The sequence below is a fragment of the Myotis davidii genome, unplaced genomic scaffold (assembly GCF_000327345.1).
Source record: "Myotis davidii unplaced genomic scaffold, ASM32734v1 scaffold524, whole genome shotgun sequence".
Classification (NCBI taxonomy): domain Eukaryota; kingdom Metazoa; phylum Chordata; class Mammalia; order Chiroptera; family Vespertilionidae; genus Myotis; species Myotis davidii.
Window position 1 is genome coordinate 697,292 of NW_006299263.1, and position 18,764 is coordinate 716,055.

At 40.8% G+C, this 18,764-nt stretch overlaps 1 protein-coding gene across 1 annotated transcript in view; it reads left to right on the forward strand.

Moving 5' to 3' along the window:
- Positions 1-18,764, forward strand: part of EXTL3 (exostosin-like glycosyltransferase 3) — a 131,372-nt gene that overhangs the window by 76,325 nt on the left and 36,283 nt on the right. The window contains 3 exon segments of the mRNA XM_006774761.2: positions 15,943-16,034; positions 17,539-18,761; position 18,764. The exon segment at position 18,764 is cut by the window's right edge and continues 1,399 nt beyond it. Of these exon segments, the coding sequence (XP_006774824.1) occupies positions 18,014-18,761; position 18,764 (749 nt within the window). The 5' untranslated portion in view covers positions 15,943-16,034; positions 17,539-18,013.

An 18,764-nucleotide genomic window follows, 5' to 3' on the forward strand; every position in this document is an offset into this window, starting at 1 on the left:
GAGGAGGCCTTCCCAGGCGGCTCGGCCCGGGGAGGGGACCCCCAGGCCCTCAGCCACGGGCGAGGAGGCATAGCCGGTCTCGGTGGGGCTTTAAACACGCCCTCCCCACCCCCGCACGCCCCCTGCAGCCCCGGTTTGTTGGCCTCCACCCACTGAGAGCTCGGTTTCAGCTGTGCAGCCTCGTCTGCGCTTTAAAGCCTACCCCCCACCTTTGCTCCCCTCATTTGTCCAGCGGCTTGTGTCGAGCATCTGCGGTCGCTGAAGGGACTTTCCCCACGGCCCCCCTCCTGGGCTCCCTGTGCACACACTCCCACATCTGCTCTGCGCTGCATTCGGACCGGCGCCTGCAGCTGCTCTCCCGCAGGCTCCTTTTCGCCAGGCTCACCTCCTTTCCCGGTGAACAGCCACTTCCTGTGCTCGGGTCCAGGTGCTGCTGGGGCAGGAGCATATGGGGCGCTGGGGCCCAGGCCCGGGCTCTGGGACGCTGGGCCTGGGGCCGCTGGGGCAGGAGACGGGCTGCGGAGCGCATGTCTACGCTGCCGAAACCCTGGCCGAGTAGTCCTGACCCGGACGCTCCGGAGACTGGCTCGGCTGCCACCCTGCAGCCAGGGAATTCGCCTCTTCCCCACGATGAGCCAGTGTTTCAGTTCCCTTTTAGACATCTGCGGCGATCAAAGGACTTGGGTTTGGTGGATTTCTTCCCTTCACCTGGACTTTGTCTTCTTTCCTTTTCAAACATTCTAAGGGCTTCAGCAGGTCCTCTTGGTGGGACTCCCGAGGAGGAGGGAATCGGAACAGCACGTGCCCGTTTTTTGCTCCCTCCATGTGTGAGCTACTGAAGCGGCATCTGTAGCATTTCTTCTCACTTCGTGCTGTTCTTCCAATGTGGGCAGGTTCACGTTTGAAGGCTGGGCTCCCCGTATGTTCTTTTGTTTTTACTAAAAAGTCTTGGTGTGTTACCGTCATGTAGATCGTCTACATTTCCTCCTGTGTTGCTCGGCAATTAGTCTTGATTAGCACTGCTGTTACCAGAGTGCTCCGGGATAAAAACCTGTGGGGCCTTGATAGTGTTGAGTAGAAGCCAAGCATTCTCAGCAACTTACTTAGCAGGGGGACGTTTAAATTTTTCACGATGAAAGAAAAGCTATCTTCTTAAACTCTTATTTGCGGGGTTAAAAATACCTTATCCTGTGGGGAGCCAGAGGAACCCTTATAAGTACTCAGAAGTAGGTAGGCAACTAGCTTAGATGCTTTCTGGAAAGAGAATCAGAATCGTGGATCTTCAGCATACTTGAAACATTAGTTATTTATTACCCAAAGATATGGTTGATGGTCTCCGGAGGCATACCTACAAACCAAAAGATTGACAAGCATCTGTGTCCATCCCCCCCACTCCTCATTTTCTGGAGGGGTGGTGATAGGCATTAGATGTTTGGTGTGTAGTTGGAATCTCTTAATGATTAGGCCTCAGAAAAGACTTGACGTAAACAGGCTGGAGAGAAATGAGTCAGGGTTAACCCTGAGAAATGGAGTTCTAAGAGAGTGGGGAAAGTTCAAAGGATGGTTTGGCAACTAGCAGAAGAATGGATGGGGAATAGATAAGGACACGCCTTTTCCCTTGGGACACTGGGCTAGCTATTGAGTGAAAAGTCATTGAGGAGTGAGCCGTAGGGGTGTGAGGTGGTGGCAGGGGTGTGTGTGGGGGGGTGGGAAGGGGGGAGGGTCCCTATCTGAGGTGAGACTGGTTAAGTAGTCCCCTGGTGGAGGGTTGGAAATATTGCCTGAAGCAATAGTTAGGCATTAGAGAAAAAAATGAAGATCCCTCCAGATCTGTTTTTGGCAGAGATTTAGGTGCCTTTGCGTACAGTTATTTTTCAGAGTGAGGTAAGGAATAGGAATCATTCGTGAAGTCCTAAAAGTGTGCACTAATTAAGAAATAAGTTTAACTTGGAAAACTTCATATTAATTCAACAATTGTCTTAACATATTTATTTCCATTTTATTTTTGTTTTCTCTTAATTTTTGGTAACTTTCTTTTGAAAACCTGTAATAATAGAATAACTTAGGGGAAAGAAAGGATTTTTCACATATTTGTAGGTTCCATGAAAGTGGTGGGGCTCAGGCAGAGTGAGTTTGAGAATTCAAGAGGGACAAGGCTAGGCTCACCTATAAGCATGATCTTTTTCTACCTGAACCAGCCCACATTTCTTGTACAGTTAGAATTTTTCAGATCTCTTTGGTGATGTTACTAGGTGGAAGAGAAGCAGGATTAAAATTTTTGTACTCTTGAGTGTATAAGAGGTATATGGAGACTCCATTTAGTGACATAAGTACCGCTCCTACATGTAGGCCATAATGGTTAGTGTAGAATTCTGCTCACATGCACTGATATGACCCATTAAAATCCCAGGGATGGAGCCATAGAAAGATGAATTATGTCTCAGCATTCAGCCACCTCTGTGGTTTATAACCTGAGAGTATTTTTACAGAAAAGTAGGTAAACTTTTTCTGTGAAGGGCCAAATAGTAACTGTTTAGGTTTACAACTATTCAGCCCTGCTGTTGTAGAGTGAAAGCAGCATCGTATAGGTAAGAAATATAGACAGTACATATATGCATGCAACCCTTAACAGAATGAGCAAGGCAGCTGGCTGTGTAGTATAGGCACCTCCTCAAATACATGTCATTACTTTTGTTTATTTCTCCATTTGACTGTGCCCAGTACCTTTTAGACTGGTCAGTGATATTAATGATTAACATCCTGGATATTTGCTTTAGTGACGTTTTCTTTGTTATCTTATCTTCTTATATTGTTGTCATTTTAACCCACTTCTCCAACTTCATTTTAAATTTTTTTCCCAACAAATATTTGATATGCTGAAGGAGGAATAAAAACATGAATTAGGTTGAAAATATGCCATTAGCCTGTGTATGATAAGAGAGATAAGACATAAATGTGTGGTGATGGTAGATTACAATGTCTTAGGTTACTGTAGTTCTTTTCCATCATATAGTACTTTCATATAATTTTTTTTTCATGTAGATTTTGATCTTTAACTCTGAGAAATAGGAGGCTAAATGTTATAAATTTTTTTCCTTTTTAATCCTTGCCCAAGGATATTTTCCCTCTGCCTTTAGATTGAGGGGGGGGGGGCGGGGAGGGAGAGGGGTGGGGAGAGAGAGAGAGAGAAACATGCGAGAGAGAAATATCATTGGTTGCTTCCTACACGTGCAGCCCAGGTGCTTGCCCTTGACTGGGGAATGGAACCAGAGACCCTTTGGTGCTAGGGTTGCTGCTCTGCCACTGGGCAACACCATCCGGGCCAAAATGCCTTTTTGTTTTTGAGGGGAAGGAAGGTAGGAAAGAAAACTGAATCTTGGGGAGGCTTAATTTTTTTACCAGGCTAGATGTAGTAAGTGACAGAATTCTTGAACTGACCAATAATATTTACTGGCCTGTCCCTATTTGAATACTTACAATGACGTGGACCTCCCTGGACAAACCCTTTCTAATTTATATACTAGTTTTTAGGAGGCTTTTCCTTATTGAGCTGCAGTTTGCCTCCACGATGGACACCTTTCAGGGCCATATAGACAAGTCTATTCATATTCTATAGTAAAGTTCTTCAGATGTTGGAGATTAGCCATCATGTCTCTTCTTTTCCTAGGACTTCTGTTCCTCAGGCTAAATATTTCCATTTCTTTCTGATGTTTCTTGTTTTACAGTTTCAAATCCCCTCACCAGCTTCTTAGTCCTCTGCCCTCCATTTACTTTGTTAATACAGTATTCAGCATACAGTGTCACCTAAAAGAGTACAGTATAGACAGCAACCTTAACTCCTTCATTTTTGACACTATACTTTGTTTAAAAAAACACACACACGCAGAAAAATAAGGTGGTGGTTTTTGTTCTAAATAGTCATGTATTCTTGACTCACTGAAATTATTGTCAACTCAAGCCATAACTCTGTGTGTGCATGTGCTGCTGTTAAACTAAGTCATTTCCATGTACATAGTTATGGACCTAAGTGTTGAACTTTGCCTTTCTCTATGAAATTTTATCTGTTTAGATATTCTAGATTCCAAAAATCTTTTTGTTTCCTGTTGTTGTTGTTTTTTTTCCAGCCCTGACTCTTCCTAGCATGATTTCTTTATTTCTGAAGTAGAGCTGTAAAATACAGTATGAAAACACTGTGGCTTAGAATGGAGAAAATAGTTGATGAGGACCCAAACCTTTATTAATGGATTCGATGGAAAATTAAGGAGTGGGAGCTTTCAAGGAAGGCACTGTGCTTGAAACCTTAGAGGTGAAACCAAAGGAATAGCCTTGGGAGTAGCCTTGCTGCCTTGAGTTGGGATATTGGTAATGTGTTCCCCCCAATAAAACAAATTTGTATGTGCTTTCTGTGTGCAAGGCAGTTGTAAGTCAGTGGTGTCCTAGATTCTAAGAGGATCTTTGAGGTCATTTAGTCCAACCCTTTATGAGCTAAAAAAGGATAAGGAGTATGTAAGTCAAGAAGGACAAGGAATTGTGAAGTTAGGGAGTCTGATGAATCAGAAGGCTAAAGGGATGGCAAAACTGAAGCCTCAAATTGAAGTCACCCACAAAGGATGAAGTAGGATGCCAGAGCCATAAAGATGATTTATATATGGCTTAACAGACTTTCGCTTCATTTTTCTATCTCATTTAGGGTGGGTGGCTTGGGGCACTAATGATATCAGTTATAGAATGCCTCCATAGCATAAAATAAAAGTCACATTTTCTTGAGAAGCAGGTACCTTAGAGAAATTACAGTTTACTCCCTAGATACTTTGCACATCAAGTAGGACAATCCATCTGAAGACCTTAGTTTAAAAAAAACAACTCTGCTTTTATCTCTTCCCTTACATATTAGTCTGCATTTTTCACTTAATATTATATTGTGAATATTTTCCCTTTTTATTTAAAATGATTGAAAATAAGTCATTTTGACAGCATGATAGTCATATTAATGAAATGCATTTGTCATACTTTACCTTTAACCTTGCTTCTAATTCTTGGGTGTTTATAATCCTTTTGGGTAATGTAAAGAATATAATGGTGATTACATCTTTGTAATACAAATCTTTGTCCACATAGAATATATTCCTAGAAAGTGAAATTGCTGCGTTGAAGATAGCAACATTTTAAAGACTTGTTACAAGTAGCAAATTATTTTTCAGTTTATCTTCCTACTAATCCTATCTAATAATAGAGAAACATGGTAATTAACCATAACTTCGCTACCCTTCCCATTGGCTAATCAGTGAGATATGCAAATTAACTGCCAACCAAGATGGCGGCTGGCAGCCACGCAGCTGAAGCGAACAGGAGGCTTGCTTGCTCCAGTGATGGAGGAAGCCAAGGTTCCCCGCCTGCCACTGCCGGCCTCTGAGCTGCACTCTAAGAAACAATGTTGCAATTATAGAAGCTAAACAAAACCCCAGATACCTGCTTTCAGCCAGCCGGGCCTCAGAGCTGGAGTTGCAACAGTGTTTCAATTATAGAAGCCAAACAAACACCCAGTTACCTGCTTTTAGCAGCTGAGGTCTCAAAGCTGGAGCCGAGCCTCAGAGTTAAAGCCGGCTCTCAGTTCCAGTGACAGCCATAGAAGGTAAATAAATCCCAGAATAAAAAAGAAAAAAAGGAGAGGTTGGGAGCTTCAGTCACACCCCAGCCTGAAAACGGTCCTCAGCCCCTCACCCAGACTGGCCAGGCACCCCAGTGGGGACCCCCACCCTGCAGGGGGTGTGACCAGCTGCAAACAGCTATCATCCCCTCACCTAGGCTGGCCAGGCACCCCAGTGGGGACCCCCACCCTAATCCAGGACCCCTTTCAGGGCAAACCACCCAGCCCCCCCCCATGCACCAGGCCTCTATCCTGCCAGAGGGATGTCTGATTGCCATCTTAGGCCCAACCCCCCAGGGAGCAGGCCTAAGCCAGCAAGTGGTCACCCTCGAGGGGTCCCAGACTGCGAGAGGGCACAGGCCGGGCTGAGGGACCCCCTACCCCCTAGTGCACAAATTTTTGTGCACCGGGCCTCTAGTCCTATATAATAAAAGGGTAATATGCAAATTGACACTAACAGCAGAATGACCGGGAATGACCAATCGCTATGATGTGCACTGACCTCAGAAAGCAGACGCTCAAGGCAGGAGCTGCCCCCTGGTGGTCAGTGTGCTTTCACAGGGGGAAAGCCACTCAGCCAGAAGCCAGCTCATGGCTGGCCAGTGCAGTGGCCGTGGTGGGAGCCTCTCCTGCTTCCGTGGCAGTGCTAAGGATGTCCAACTAATGGCTTAGGCCCACTTCCACAGGGGGAGCGGGCCTAAGCTATTTGTTGGACATCCCCTGAGGGCTCCTGGGCTTCCAGAGGGATGTCTGACTGCCAGCTTAGGCCCGATCCCCCAGGGAGCGGTCCTAAGCCGTCAGTTGGACATCCCCTGAGGGGTCTCAGACTGTGAGAGGGCACAGGCCAGGCTGAGGGATACCCCTCCTCCCCCAAGTGCACAAATTTTCATGCACCGGGCCTCTAGTACAGTATAAAAACACCTGTTACACTGCAGCTGTCAGCATAGTACACACATATACTGTGCCTTGTTACTAATAAGTGGTATACTTTGTAATGTTTTAGTGTGAATATCCTTGAAGCCAAATATTTTTCTCATTCATGATTCTTAAGAGTATTTTCTGGAAATGGAAGTGTAGGGTCAAAGGGTAGGCAGAGTTTTAGGGCTTTCATTACTTATTGTCAAATTGTTCTCCAGAAAGGTGTGCCAGTTTTCACTTCCCTGCAGCAGAGTGTGGGAAATGTTACCCTTGCCCCTGGGTAGACCACATATTATAAATTTTACAATTCTTTATTGATTTACAAATAGAAAATGTCACTATATCTTGTTTCCATTTCTTTGATTGCTAGGATGACTGAACATTTAAAAATGTTTATCATTTGGGCCCCTTTTTTGGTTTAATTTCCTGTTTATTTCCTTTAATGACTGTTGTATTGCCTTCACATCTTTTAAAGTATCGTCATGATACAAATGCTTCCCTCAGTCTTTTCATTGAATCTAAACTTTTTTTTTTTAATATACAGAAGCCTTTGATACTTACGTAGTTAAATCTGTTGAACTTCTTTTAAAAAATGGATTTTGCTTTTGCTTGGATTGCTATAAAAGTGGCTATACTTGGGATGAAATTACTTGTATGTTTTCCTTTTGTTCTTTTTATGCTGTCATTTATTACAATTACCTCTTGAATCTATCTGGGACTTAGTTTTGGATTTGATTTGTCGTGCAGGAGTCTGACTTGTATTTTTTCCCCAAGAGCTCATTGTAACCTTATTTATTGAAAAATCTAGTGTGCTGTACTTTATTATCCCCCCCCCCATTTTGGTAACTTTATTTTCACATAATTTAACACTTATGATGAAGTTATGATACAGCACAGCTGTAAGAACAAGACTGGAACCGCTCAATAGTGTTACAGCTCAATTACGAAGCATCACAGCTGCCAGGCAGCATTGGCCCAGGCCCCTCTCTGGCTAGACAGTTCTGCTTTGGTTTGCTCCACTTCACTCTGCCCTGCTCCGCCTCCTCTGCTCTGGTCCAGCAAGATGTCTTTGGTGTTTCATCTTTGGTGTTTCAGCTTCAGCCAGGGAAAGGCAGTCTTGCGTGCAAGGGGAAAATGTGCTCTCTGAGCCAGAGGGCAGCTGACTAATATAGATAGAAGGCCCCACTCCTAGACCCTGATTGATCTGCCCTCATGCTAATGAGGACTCAAAATCCTCACAGTTTGGTACAAAAGGCACTGTTCTGATTCGTCAGAATGGAGCTATTCTGATAGGTAGGTGAAGATGCTGATGGAAGATATAGCTGTGCAGCTTCAGGTGGGTGGGAAGTCTCAGTCCTGTTGGTTCCAGGAGCTCCTTAGTACAGGCTGGTTGAGTTGTTAGGAGCATAGTGCAGGCAGACAGTTCAGTGTAGGTTTTCTCTCTGAAGTGCAGTTTGCTGGAGAGGCCCCTCTTTAGAAACATCTGCTAGGCTCTGAGACCAATAAACTCACCAGGGGCCCTTCTTAGTAGGTGTCTTCTTTCTCAGGGCCCATAATATATAATTTTTATACACTGTTTCTCATAAACCTTTTACCAATGAATCTTAATATCCAACTAGACGCCTGGTGCATGAATTCATGCACAGATGGGTTCCCTCGGCCTGGCCAGCGATTGGGGCTGATTCAGGGGGAGGTTGGCTGTGGGAGCCGCACCAGACGGCGGCTCCTGCATTGTGCGTCTTCCCCCTGGTGGTTAGTGCACGTCCTAGCAACCAGTCGTTCGGTCGCTTAGGCTTTTTTATATATAGATGCTGAATCTTTCCTGCAACAGTTATTAATTTGATGGCCACTAAATGATCCTATGTTTATTAGATAGAATTCTCCAAATGAATAATTTTTTCCTTCTCTCTCTTTATATAATTAATCATTTATTTCTGTATGAATACATGGTATTTCATTTATTGGGAGATAATTTGTTGGTAATACTATTTATTTAGATTCCTAAAGTGTCCCAGATTTATCCAGTGGCAGCTGGATTCCTTCAAACTGGATCCAGTGTCCTTTTTTCCATATGCCCTACTTTTTTTTTTTGAGTACATCTTTGCTTTCTGGCAAAAGAAGATTTTTCAGGCTCATTTTTACTTTATTTGTCCAGTCCTGAAATCAGCTGCTAATTCAAGGAATCTTATTAGATTAGGTATTCACACTGATACCTCCAGTTCCAATGGAACACTAAAGGTGTTATTCTAATCTTCCTTCGCTTCTAAATCTGTTAAGATTTTAACAGTGAGAAAACCAGTTTGATCTTCTGTCCAGACCATTAAAACTCTCCATATCAGCAACAAAGCTTTCTGTCTTTCATGTGTTCATTGGAGCATAGTGTGCTGTACTTTGAAGTGACTGCAGCAAGATAATATTTTTCTTTTTAAATATGTTTTGATTTTTTTTTTAGAGAGATAGAGAAGGAGGGAGGGGAAAGAGAGAGAGAGAGAGAGCGAGAGAGAGAGATGTGAGAGATGTGAGAGATGTGAGAGAGAAACATCTATCGGTTACCTCCGTAGGCACCCTGACCTGGAACCGAATTCACAACCTGGGCATTTGCCCAGGAATCGACGTATGGGATGATGCTCAACTAACTGAGCCACAATGGCCAGGCCAATATTTTTCTTAGTTACAAAAATAATACTGCTTATTGTAAAATGAATGAAGACAAAATGAGTTCTTTAAGTAAACAAGTAGTAAATATGTGAGTAGCAGGGTACTGGTCAGGTAGTCCTGGATTTGTATCTGGGCACCTCTGTTTGCTTGCTGTAGGGCCTTGAACAAGATTTACCTACCTCAGTGATTCACTCTTCTTTATCTGTAAGTGAAAGAACAATATCTATCCCTAGATGGTTGATGTGAGGATTAAATGAGGTAACATATGTAAAATGTGTTATCTCAACTACATTATAAATATAAATACAGTTATAAAAAGTGGAAAATCCCTCCTACTCCCCACATCTTCCAAAGATGTATGGTATAGTCCAGTGATGGCGAACCTTTGGAGCTCGGCGTGTCAGCATTTTGAAAAACCCTAACTTAACTCTGGTGCCTTGTCACATATAGAGATTTTTTGACATTTGAAACCATAGTAAAACAAACACTTATATTTTTGATATTTATTTTATATATTTAAATGCCATTTAACAAAGAAAAATCAACCAAAAGAGTTTGCGTGTCACCTCTGACACACATGTCATAGGTTCGCCATCACTGGTATAGTCTGTAGACATCCTATATGAAAAAGGTATATTGCAGTTGTCTGTAATTACGTTGATTCAGATGTCATCAATCTCATTGGAGAATATCATTAGTTCTTTGCTAAACCAATGGTTTTGTGTTAAAGTTCTGTGGTCTGCTTTAAAATCACCTGTGGGCTTTGTCAAACTACAGGCACCTGGGGCTCCCCCCCCTCAACCTCCCCTTTGAGAATTCTGACTCAGTTAATGTTGGGTGGATCTAGGTTTATGTGAAAAAATTCTTAGGTGAGTTGTGAATCTGAATTGTAATGAGCTAAAAGCTAACTGGAGAGACAGTAGGATTTGAATTTGTGGGATGTTATCAAACTTACGGGAAGGGAAAACAGGTAAGAAGTGGCATAATTTTCAAACTGAGGACCTATTCTGGGAGGTGACGCTTCTGGGTTCAGGTTCATTGTTGACTAAACAGGTTAATCAATGATCTTAGTTTACTTGTTAATACCTATATAGAACTGAGCAGTGGAAGGAATGCTTATAACTTATTGATGAGTTCCTTTTGTGTATTTTGTGATTCGTTTGCTGTTGGCATTTGTGGAACATCTTTGTATTAGAAATCTGCTCTTGAGCCCAAAGAATACCTTTTTCCTTTCCTAAACGCCCTGTAATAAGGGTAGCTTAACTCTCTGGTCCTGTGATTGCATCATAATCTTTACTCTCAACTCAGTATGTCAGCAGTTTTTCTCACCTGATTTTAGTTCTTAATTGCTGACCATTTTCTACAGACATAACTTATTGTGCTTTGACTGATTGCATTTCATAGATGTGTGTTTTTACAATTTGAAGGCCAGACACTCCACTAGCAGAAAGATTCTGACTTGCTCTATTCCAGGGGTCTGGAACCAAACTTGCAGTATCTCTGAAGTATGCCTGGTTTTATTTTACAATTAGGTTAAGTTTACCCAGTAAATAAATTACTATGGTCGTTGTATTATGAAAAACACATTGTTTTGCTCTCTTGTAACTTGTGAATTACATAAATACAAGTCATTCTTTATCTACAGTTAACTTTCCTGGAAAGTGCCTTTTGTTGTTTTGAACAATAGAAGTCAGAGTCTTAGGAATAGTGATAACACTAGGAAATTTGTTTTAATGCTTCCTGATTTTTGAACTAGGTACTGTGAAGCAGGGGCTCTTTGTCATGCTGAGTGGGAAATCAGGAAATAGTTTTCTTTTGGATTTAAAAAACATAACCAAACATTTGAAATATTGCTTTCAACAACCTTACTAAAATGATTTCCTGTACCGAACTATCTTTACCTAATTTGAAACGCTTGTGGGAGTGGATGTAACAGCAACAATGTGCATACAGTTCTGTAGAACCTGCCTCTGGGTGGTAATGGATTTGTGCCCGTTTGATGGGCCAATTTTGATATAAATGAAAAAAATAATACTACATATGCACAGATACACAGGTAGGTCATAGGTACACAGGCAAAGATATTTTGCTCTGAGTATATGTTTTCTTGTTTTGTTTAGTAGATGTTGATGTAAGAAACATCCAAACCTATGGAGAATTTTTTTTTTAAATGGAGAATTTTTATGAGTTTATTTGAGCCAAACTGATGACAATTGCTGGGAAGTAAAATCTCAACTGATTAAAAAAAAATGCTATGGAAAATGGCAGATTTCCAGCTTATTTTATACATTAGAATGAAAGGAGGAGCCTTAAGGAAGTTTACATGAAATCCACTAGTGGTAGATTAAGGGGACAGGAGAAAGCAAAGCAGAGAAATCTCTGGGATTGGATAAAAGGCTAAATCGAGAAACACATACTTCTTTTACTTTGGTGGGTACAGGTTAGTTAATCAACATTTACAGCACATAGAGGGATGGTGTGTGGAGAATGCGATAATGATGAGGGGTTGGTTCTGTGGTCTCGTGCTCTGGTGCAGTGGTTGTGCCTTGAGGGGTCTGGAAATGAAGATTACGCTTACATTTTAAAGGCATGTTACTCTTGTATTTAAAGATATGTTATGGAGGGATAAAAAAAAACTGTGGTACAATTTATACAATGGAATACTATGTAGCTGTAAAAAAGAAGGATCTATTACCTTTTGAGACAGCATGGAGGGACCTGTAGATTATTATGCTAAGTGAAATAAGCCAGTCAGAGAAAGACAAACTATCACTTGATCTCACTTATATGTGGAATCTAATGAACAAAATAAACTGATGAATAAAATAGAACCAGTGGCATGGAAACATGGACCAGACTGACGAATCTCAGAGGGAAGGGGGAGAGGGAGGTGGGAAGAGATTAACTAAAGAACTTATATGCATTTATGCATTATCTATGGATATAGACAGATAATGCATTTATGCATTATCTATGGATATAGAATGGTGAAGGACTGGGGCCGAGTGGGAACAGGATGAAGGCTGATCAATGGGGCAAAAGGGGACAACTATAATACTCTGAACAATAAAGATTAAAATAATAATAATAAAAAAGTAAAAGAAAAAAGTAAAGGTATATTGTCTTAGGTGCAAAAAGACAATAGACAGGCTCACTTAAGGTAAAGATTGACCTCTGAGAAGGAACCTACAGGCCTATGATGTGACTACCTGCCATGACACAGTTAGGAATTGTTACATTCAGACCATTCTTTATGGTAACGTTTGGTTTCCAAGTTTGTAAGGCTCACCAATCAGGCCTTCCCTGAGCTAGTCCCGTTGTGATCACTTTTTCGTCCACATAAATGCTTTAATTATGAATATAGAGGTGGCTTTAGGTTTTGGAGTAGTATTGCCATGTGCTTTTAATTGATCATTGTCCATGGTTTCAGTGGAGCAGTAGTAATGTGGATAATCTAAAAGTAATTTATGCATGATGTGCCTGTGTACTGTGTTCCTTGAGTTAGTATCAGAGGCATTTTTTCCTAATGACTAAGACATTGAACGTGTGGGCTTTAGAGTTAGCGTTGCTTTGATTTGAATTCAAGTTTTACTCAACGTGGATGACTTTGGACAAATTACCTAAGCTTGTGCTTTGGTTTCTTCATGTACAAAATGGGAATAATAGTAGTACCTACTTCATAGGATTGTTTTGAAGATTAACTATGTTAAGGTACATAATAGGTATAACCTGGCACACTTTAAAAATTCAGTAAATGAGCCGAAACCGGTTTGGCTCAGTGGATAGAGCGTCGGCCTTTGGACTGAAAGGTCCCAGGTTCGATTCTGGTCAAGGGCATGTACCTGGGTTACGGGCACATCCCCAGTGGGGGGCGTGCAGGAGGCAGCTGATCGATGTTTCTCTTTCATCGGTGTTTCTAACTCTCTATCTCTCTCCCTTCCTCTCTGTAAAAAATCAATAAAATATATAAAAAAAATTTCCGTAAATGTTAGCTATTATAATTATTTAAAATATTCAAGTCAGTTGGTTGCATTTGGAACATCTAGAAAGTGTCTAGCTTCTCTTTTGCCCCATTTCCCTTTATATCTTTCAGATGCAATGCATAACAGCAGTCCAGATGGAAGCAGCAATTCCCTTATTCCTTCCCTTCTGTTTCCCTTATCTTGTCCATGGATTATTTTACCTTTGTTCAGTTCAGTTTAGTTTAGTTTTGCTTTTGTATGAAAAAAGTTATGCACCTTTGTTGAAAGGCATTCACACCTAAATACACAGAGAGCTATCCCAAATCCATTATAGGAAATTTCAGTATCAAAGTGTTTTAGTTTTAAGAGAAGAAAAGTCAGTAGGATGGTTGCTATATCAAAAAACTCTTCAAAGTAATGTCCTGTAATAATTTGCCTTTGTGATAAGGAATGTTAGAAGAGACGGCTCTGCAAAGTAGAGGAGATGATAGAGGGCGTTGGTATGTTGAGAAGATGAAGGGAGAATGTAGTATATGCAGAATTTCTGAATGGCAGCTCTGTCTCACTTGACTTCTCAGCTCACCACTGGGACATTTGAATTATTTGCCATTTTACCTTTCCAGGATCAAGCTTATTTTAAGCGCTTGAGTGGTTAGCAGATTAATAATTCTACTTTCCATTTATGAGCAAACATTATTTTTGATTAGAGAAAGAGTGAAGAGTAGGGCATCAGTCATGATCTAAATTATAAATTTCTAACTGTGTATGGTATTTTGAAAATTTTTTCCCCTCTTTGCTGGGAGAAGAGGGAGATGTAGCTTTGCAACCATGGGACTATTAAGGTGTGGATGTCTACACCATTGGAAAAGATATATCAGGAGGGAGGTCAGGGCTAGAAAGGTAAATTTGAGAATTATCCATATAGGGGGGCTAATTGAAGCTAATTGGCAAGCTCTAGTAAGTGAAGACAGAGAAAGAAGAGGGCAAAGGACAAACCCATGAAGGAACAACTGTGTTTCAAGAGTGGTGGAATGAACCAGAGAAAGAGCTGTTGGGATGGAGAACCAAGAGAATGGGCCAGTAAAAAATATAAAATACATAACCCTGGCCGGGTAGTGTAGTTGGTTAGAGCATCATCCTAATATGTCAAGGTTTCGGGTTCCATCCCCGGTCAGGGCACATACAAGAATCAATAAATGAATGCATGAATAAATGGAACTGTAGTAGGCAGTTAGATAGACATAGCAGAGCAAGGATGATGTGCCAACAAAGCACAATGGGAGAATAAGTCAAGGAAATAGGTGAAACACCAGAAAGTTCAGTTTTATGGAAAAATAAAGGGAAACGCTGAGAGTTTGTAGAAAGAAGTGATCAGTGATATAATTCATTTATTTAACAGATACTTAAAGAATACTTATAGTGTGCCAGACACTGTGCTGGGTACTGGTGATACAGTGGCGATTCAAGCAGACAAGGTCCTGCCCTCAAGGATTAGGTTTTGGTAGGGAAGGTAGGTAATAAATAAATCAATGAAAAGATACTATAAAGAAAATCAATAGATCAATGCCAGAAAGTGTCTTTTAGTACATATAGACCCAGGGCAAAGCCCTGAGAGTGAAAATCTACCTCTGTAAATGGAAGGCAGGGAAAGTCCGGAGAAAGAGGCTGGTCATTTCAGTAATTAATAGAATTTATTAAAGGAACTTACATATGAGACATGTCTTGGGCAGCTGCAAGATGCAGTGGATCCCCACACTGCTTGGCAGGTGCCAAAGATTTATATAGGGTACTGGGGGAATAGCACAGGTACTAGTACATAATGCTACAACGCACAGGAATTACTTTACATGCTTGACCAGGTCAGGACAACAGCCTATTCCGGGAATCAGCACATATCAGCAGGCAAGGGAAGGGTGCTGATTAATGTCAGAATGAACATTGGTTAACATCAGACAATCTCTCTGGGGGTTTGTGGAAAGCAACCTCCATTCTGGACTAGGTCCAGCTTGCAGGACAGGCAGTGGTCTCGCCATGGAACACTCTTAACTTTCCATAGTCAGGGCCTAAGAAAGGCCACTTTAATGGGAATGCCAAGCAAGTTAAGGTCTGAAGGATGAGAGTCAAGTAGAGAAAACCTGAAGGGGATACATTCTTTTGAATCAGTGTTGAAATATTGGTTTCCATTAGAACATTTGTTTTCATTTCCAGCTGTTTACATATAAATTGGTAGCACTAGTATTATTAGATTAAGTATAGTCAGTTTCCAAATGACTTTTAAAAAACGTTTTGTTTAGACCCTGTATTTTTGAGCTTTTAATATTCAAACATATATAAAAGAGAGTATAGTATATAATAAACCCTCATGTATCCTCATCATTTTAGTGTCAACAACAGTTCACAACTAATCTTATTTCATCTATATCTCCAAACACTTCTCACCATCCTCATCCTGTTTATTTTAAAGCCAATTCCAGATAAATTGTTTCCTCTATAAATGTGTTGGCATATACTTCTATATTTTAGTGTTTTGATTTATTCCCTCTTAGAACATATAGATAACCATATATCTGGATTGTTTATGATTAGTGCCCCTTTTCACTTAAAAGAGTGTCCCTCTTTCTTTGGACCTTAAATTCTATGGTTACCTTATTTATGTAAGGGGGGCCTCTTCATAGTGGACAGTAAATAAATTCTTTAATAGAACCTTCAGTATTGAATATTTTTCTAATAGCATGTCACTTTTTTACTTTCTATCAGGACAGCAAGCCCTGGAGTTCACTATATCAAGAAGTTATATGCCAAAATATAATGCCATATGAGTCAGAGAAAAGAAGGATCCTAAACATATGGTAAGGAGGGAATGAATTAGCTGGACTGCCTGGATTATGCCTTCCTTTTTTCCTCTAATCCACTCTGTCTTTGTTATGATTTCTTCATAAATGCAGAAAATATTCTTTTGAAAACAAAAAGATTTTAACATTGGAATGAGAAGGATAATGCTTTAGAAATATTAACCTCCACTCCTTTGGGATATTTGGTCAGCTGTTAATTATCTAAGTTTAGATCATCCAGATTTAGCTTTTCCATGATCTATATTTTTGGTGGTGTTGTCCTTATCTTTTGCTCTACATCCTCAAGCCTTAATATTGTCATCAACTTTTATTTTTATTTAAAGGGAGAGAAGACTGTCAAACCCTTAATAGTTATATATTTTGAACAAAGGTAGAAGCTATAAAGAGTGATTATCTGTGAAGTACTATTTTATACTGCCTTGTAGTAGTACCCTTGCTATTTGTTTGTCTTATCTCTTAGCTAAAGGAAGTTCCATGGGATCAAGGAATTCTTTACGTTTTAAAATCTCCCATAGTTATACTTAGCATGCTTTAGACACGTTAAGAGTATGGGGTATAAACACTTCCTGGAGGGAATCAGTGAATTAAATTGGGAGTATTCATTGGCATAGCATATTATGAATTCAGTTCTAGATATGTTGAGTTTGAGGTGAAACTAAATGAAGAGCTTTGGTAGCCTGTGATAGTAAAGTTTGGTAAGAGAACAGTATTGGGAATGTTGTTTCAAGATTTATTAGGCCAAAGTACCCTCACATCCTCTATCATTTATTTTCATAGCAACACAATGTATTGTTATCTCCATCACTTATCTCCATTTTGGGAGATTAGAAAGCTGAGGCATAAGGTCTGAGCAAATCTGTCTCCAAAGGATAAGAAATAATGCCTCTCATTTCTAAGTATAATGTTCTTTTTAAAAGCCAAGTTACTATTTATATTTTAAGAAGGAGCACAAGATGTCTATTAACAGATGATAAAAGAGAAGCAAACTGGGAAATGTATTTTGTATCAGGATTACTGCATCTACTGCTGGGCAAAGCTCAGAGATGTTCTCTTCAACTCTTTTCATCTCTGAATATAACAAACTGAGTTTCTTAATAGATTTTTTTTTAAGTAGCTCTAAAGGAGACTTTCATGTTAAGAATGAACATAGCTACCATGGTTGGATAAGAAGATGTTTCTCCTCAACTAAAGGCGATTTCTAAGTCTAGAATAACAAAATGTTGCAAGTATCTTGGCCCTCTGTTGAATGTAGTTGATCATTTTATTTATTTAAAAAATATTTTTATTGATTTCAGAGAGGGAGGAGAAAGAGATAGAAACATCAATGAGATCATCATTTTATACAGCTCTAATGCTGCTCTATATCCAGTTAAATAAGAAGGGTGTATGTTTGTGTGTAAAAAGAGTTAAGGATTTTCTAGAAGTATACTGAGGGCGGGCAGGGTTGTTGAATATAATCTCTTTAAGACTGACACAGTTCTCTTTTTTTTTTTTTTTGCAGGCCTGATTGTTGGCAATGACATCGACAACTGGCTGGCATTTATTTCTGTCCTAACCAGCCACTTTATGACTGTGAATAGTAACTATGCATATTTGTTGGTCAGCCAAACCAAGGAACAAGAGCTATGGCTGCTGAAAAAATCTGTCTGATTCCAGGTTATTTTTCCTGGGTTTCTTCATCAGGGACCTCCTTTTCATCTCAACAGTGTGGTACCTTTTACCATTTGATAAAGATTAAGGACATGTTCTTTGGTCAACAGCCAGAACTTAAAATCTGCTGGAATAGAGTCAGAGACCATTTCAACTACAGCTGAGGAAAATGAAATTTCCTTTTTATTTGGTGCCTTGTACAGGGAGCACACTAACTCTTATGGAAACGTGTGAGTAAAAAGAGATTGAGTTTTGTCTACTAGAAACTCATGGTTATGGCGAGTGACCCAACGTGATCAGAGAGGGCAAGAGCCACAAAGGAACTCATGACAGGCTATACCATGTTGCGGAATGGGGGTGTGGGAAATGGAGGTCAAACCTGTATGTTACGGTGGTCCAACCGTATCCGACTCACATGGCTCAGTTTTACGCTCTTCATCATTCTGGTTTTCTTCCCGCTCATTGCTCACTATTATCTCACCACTCTGGATGAGGCTGATGAGGCCGGCAAGAGGATTTTTGGCCCACGGGCTGGTAATGAGCTGTGCGAGGTAAAGCATGTGCTGGATCTTTGCCGAATCCGTGAGTCTGTAAGTGAAGAGCTGTTGCAGCTGGAAGCCAAGCGGCAAGAGCTGAACAGTGAAATTGCCAAGCTGAACCTGAAGATTGAAGCCTGTAAGAAGAGTATTGAGAATGCCAAGCAGGACCTGCTTCAACTTAAGAATGTCATTAGCCAGACTGAGCACTCTTACAAGGAGCTGATGGCCCAAAATCAGCCCAAACTTTCTCTGCCCATCCGATTGCTCCCAGAGAAGGACGATGCTGGCCTTCCTCCCCCGAAGGTCATCCGGGGTTGTCGGCTACACAATTGTTTTGATTACTCTCGCTGCCCTCTCACCTCTGGTTTTCCAGTCTATGTTTATGACAGTGACCAGTTTGCCTTTGGCAGCTACCTGGATCCTTTGGTCAAGCAGGCTTTTCAGGCTACAGTACGAGCCAACATCTATGTTACAGAAAATGCGGATATTGCCTGCCTCTATGTGATATTAGTGGGAGAGATGCAGGAGCCAGTAGTGC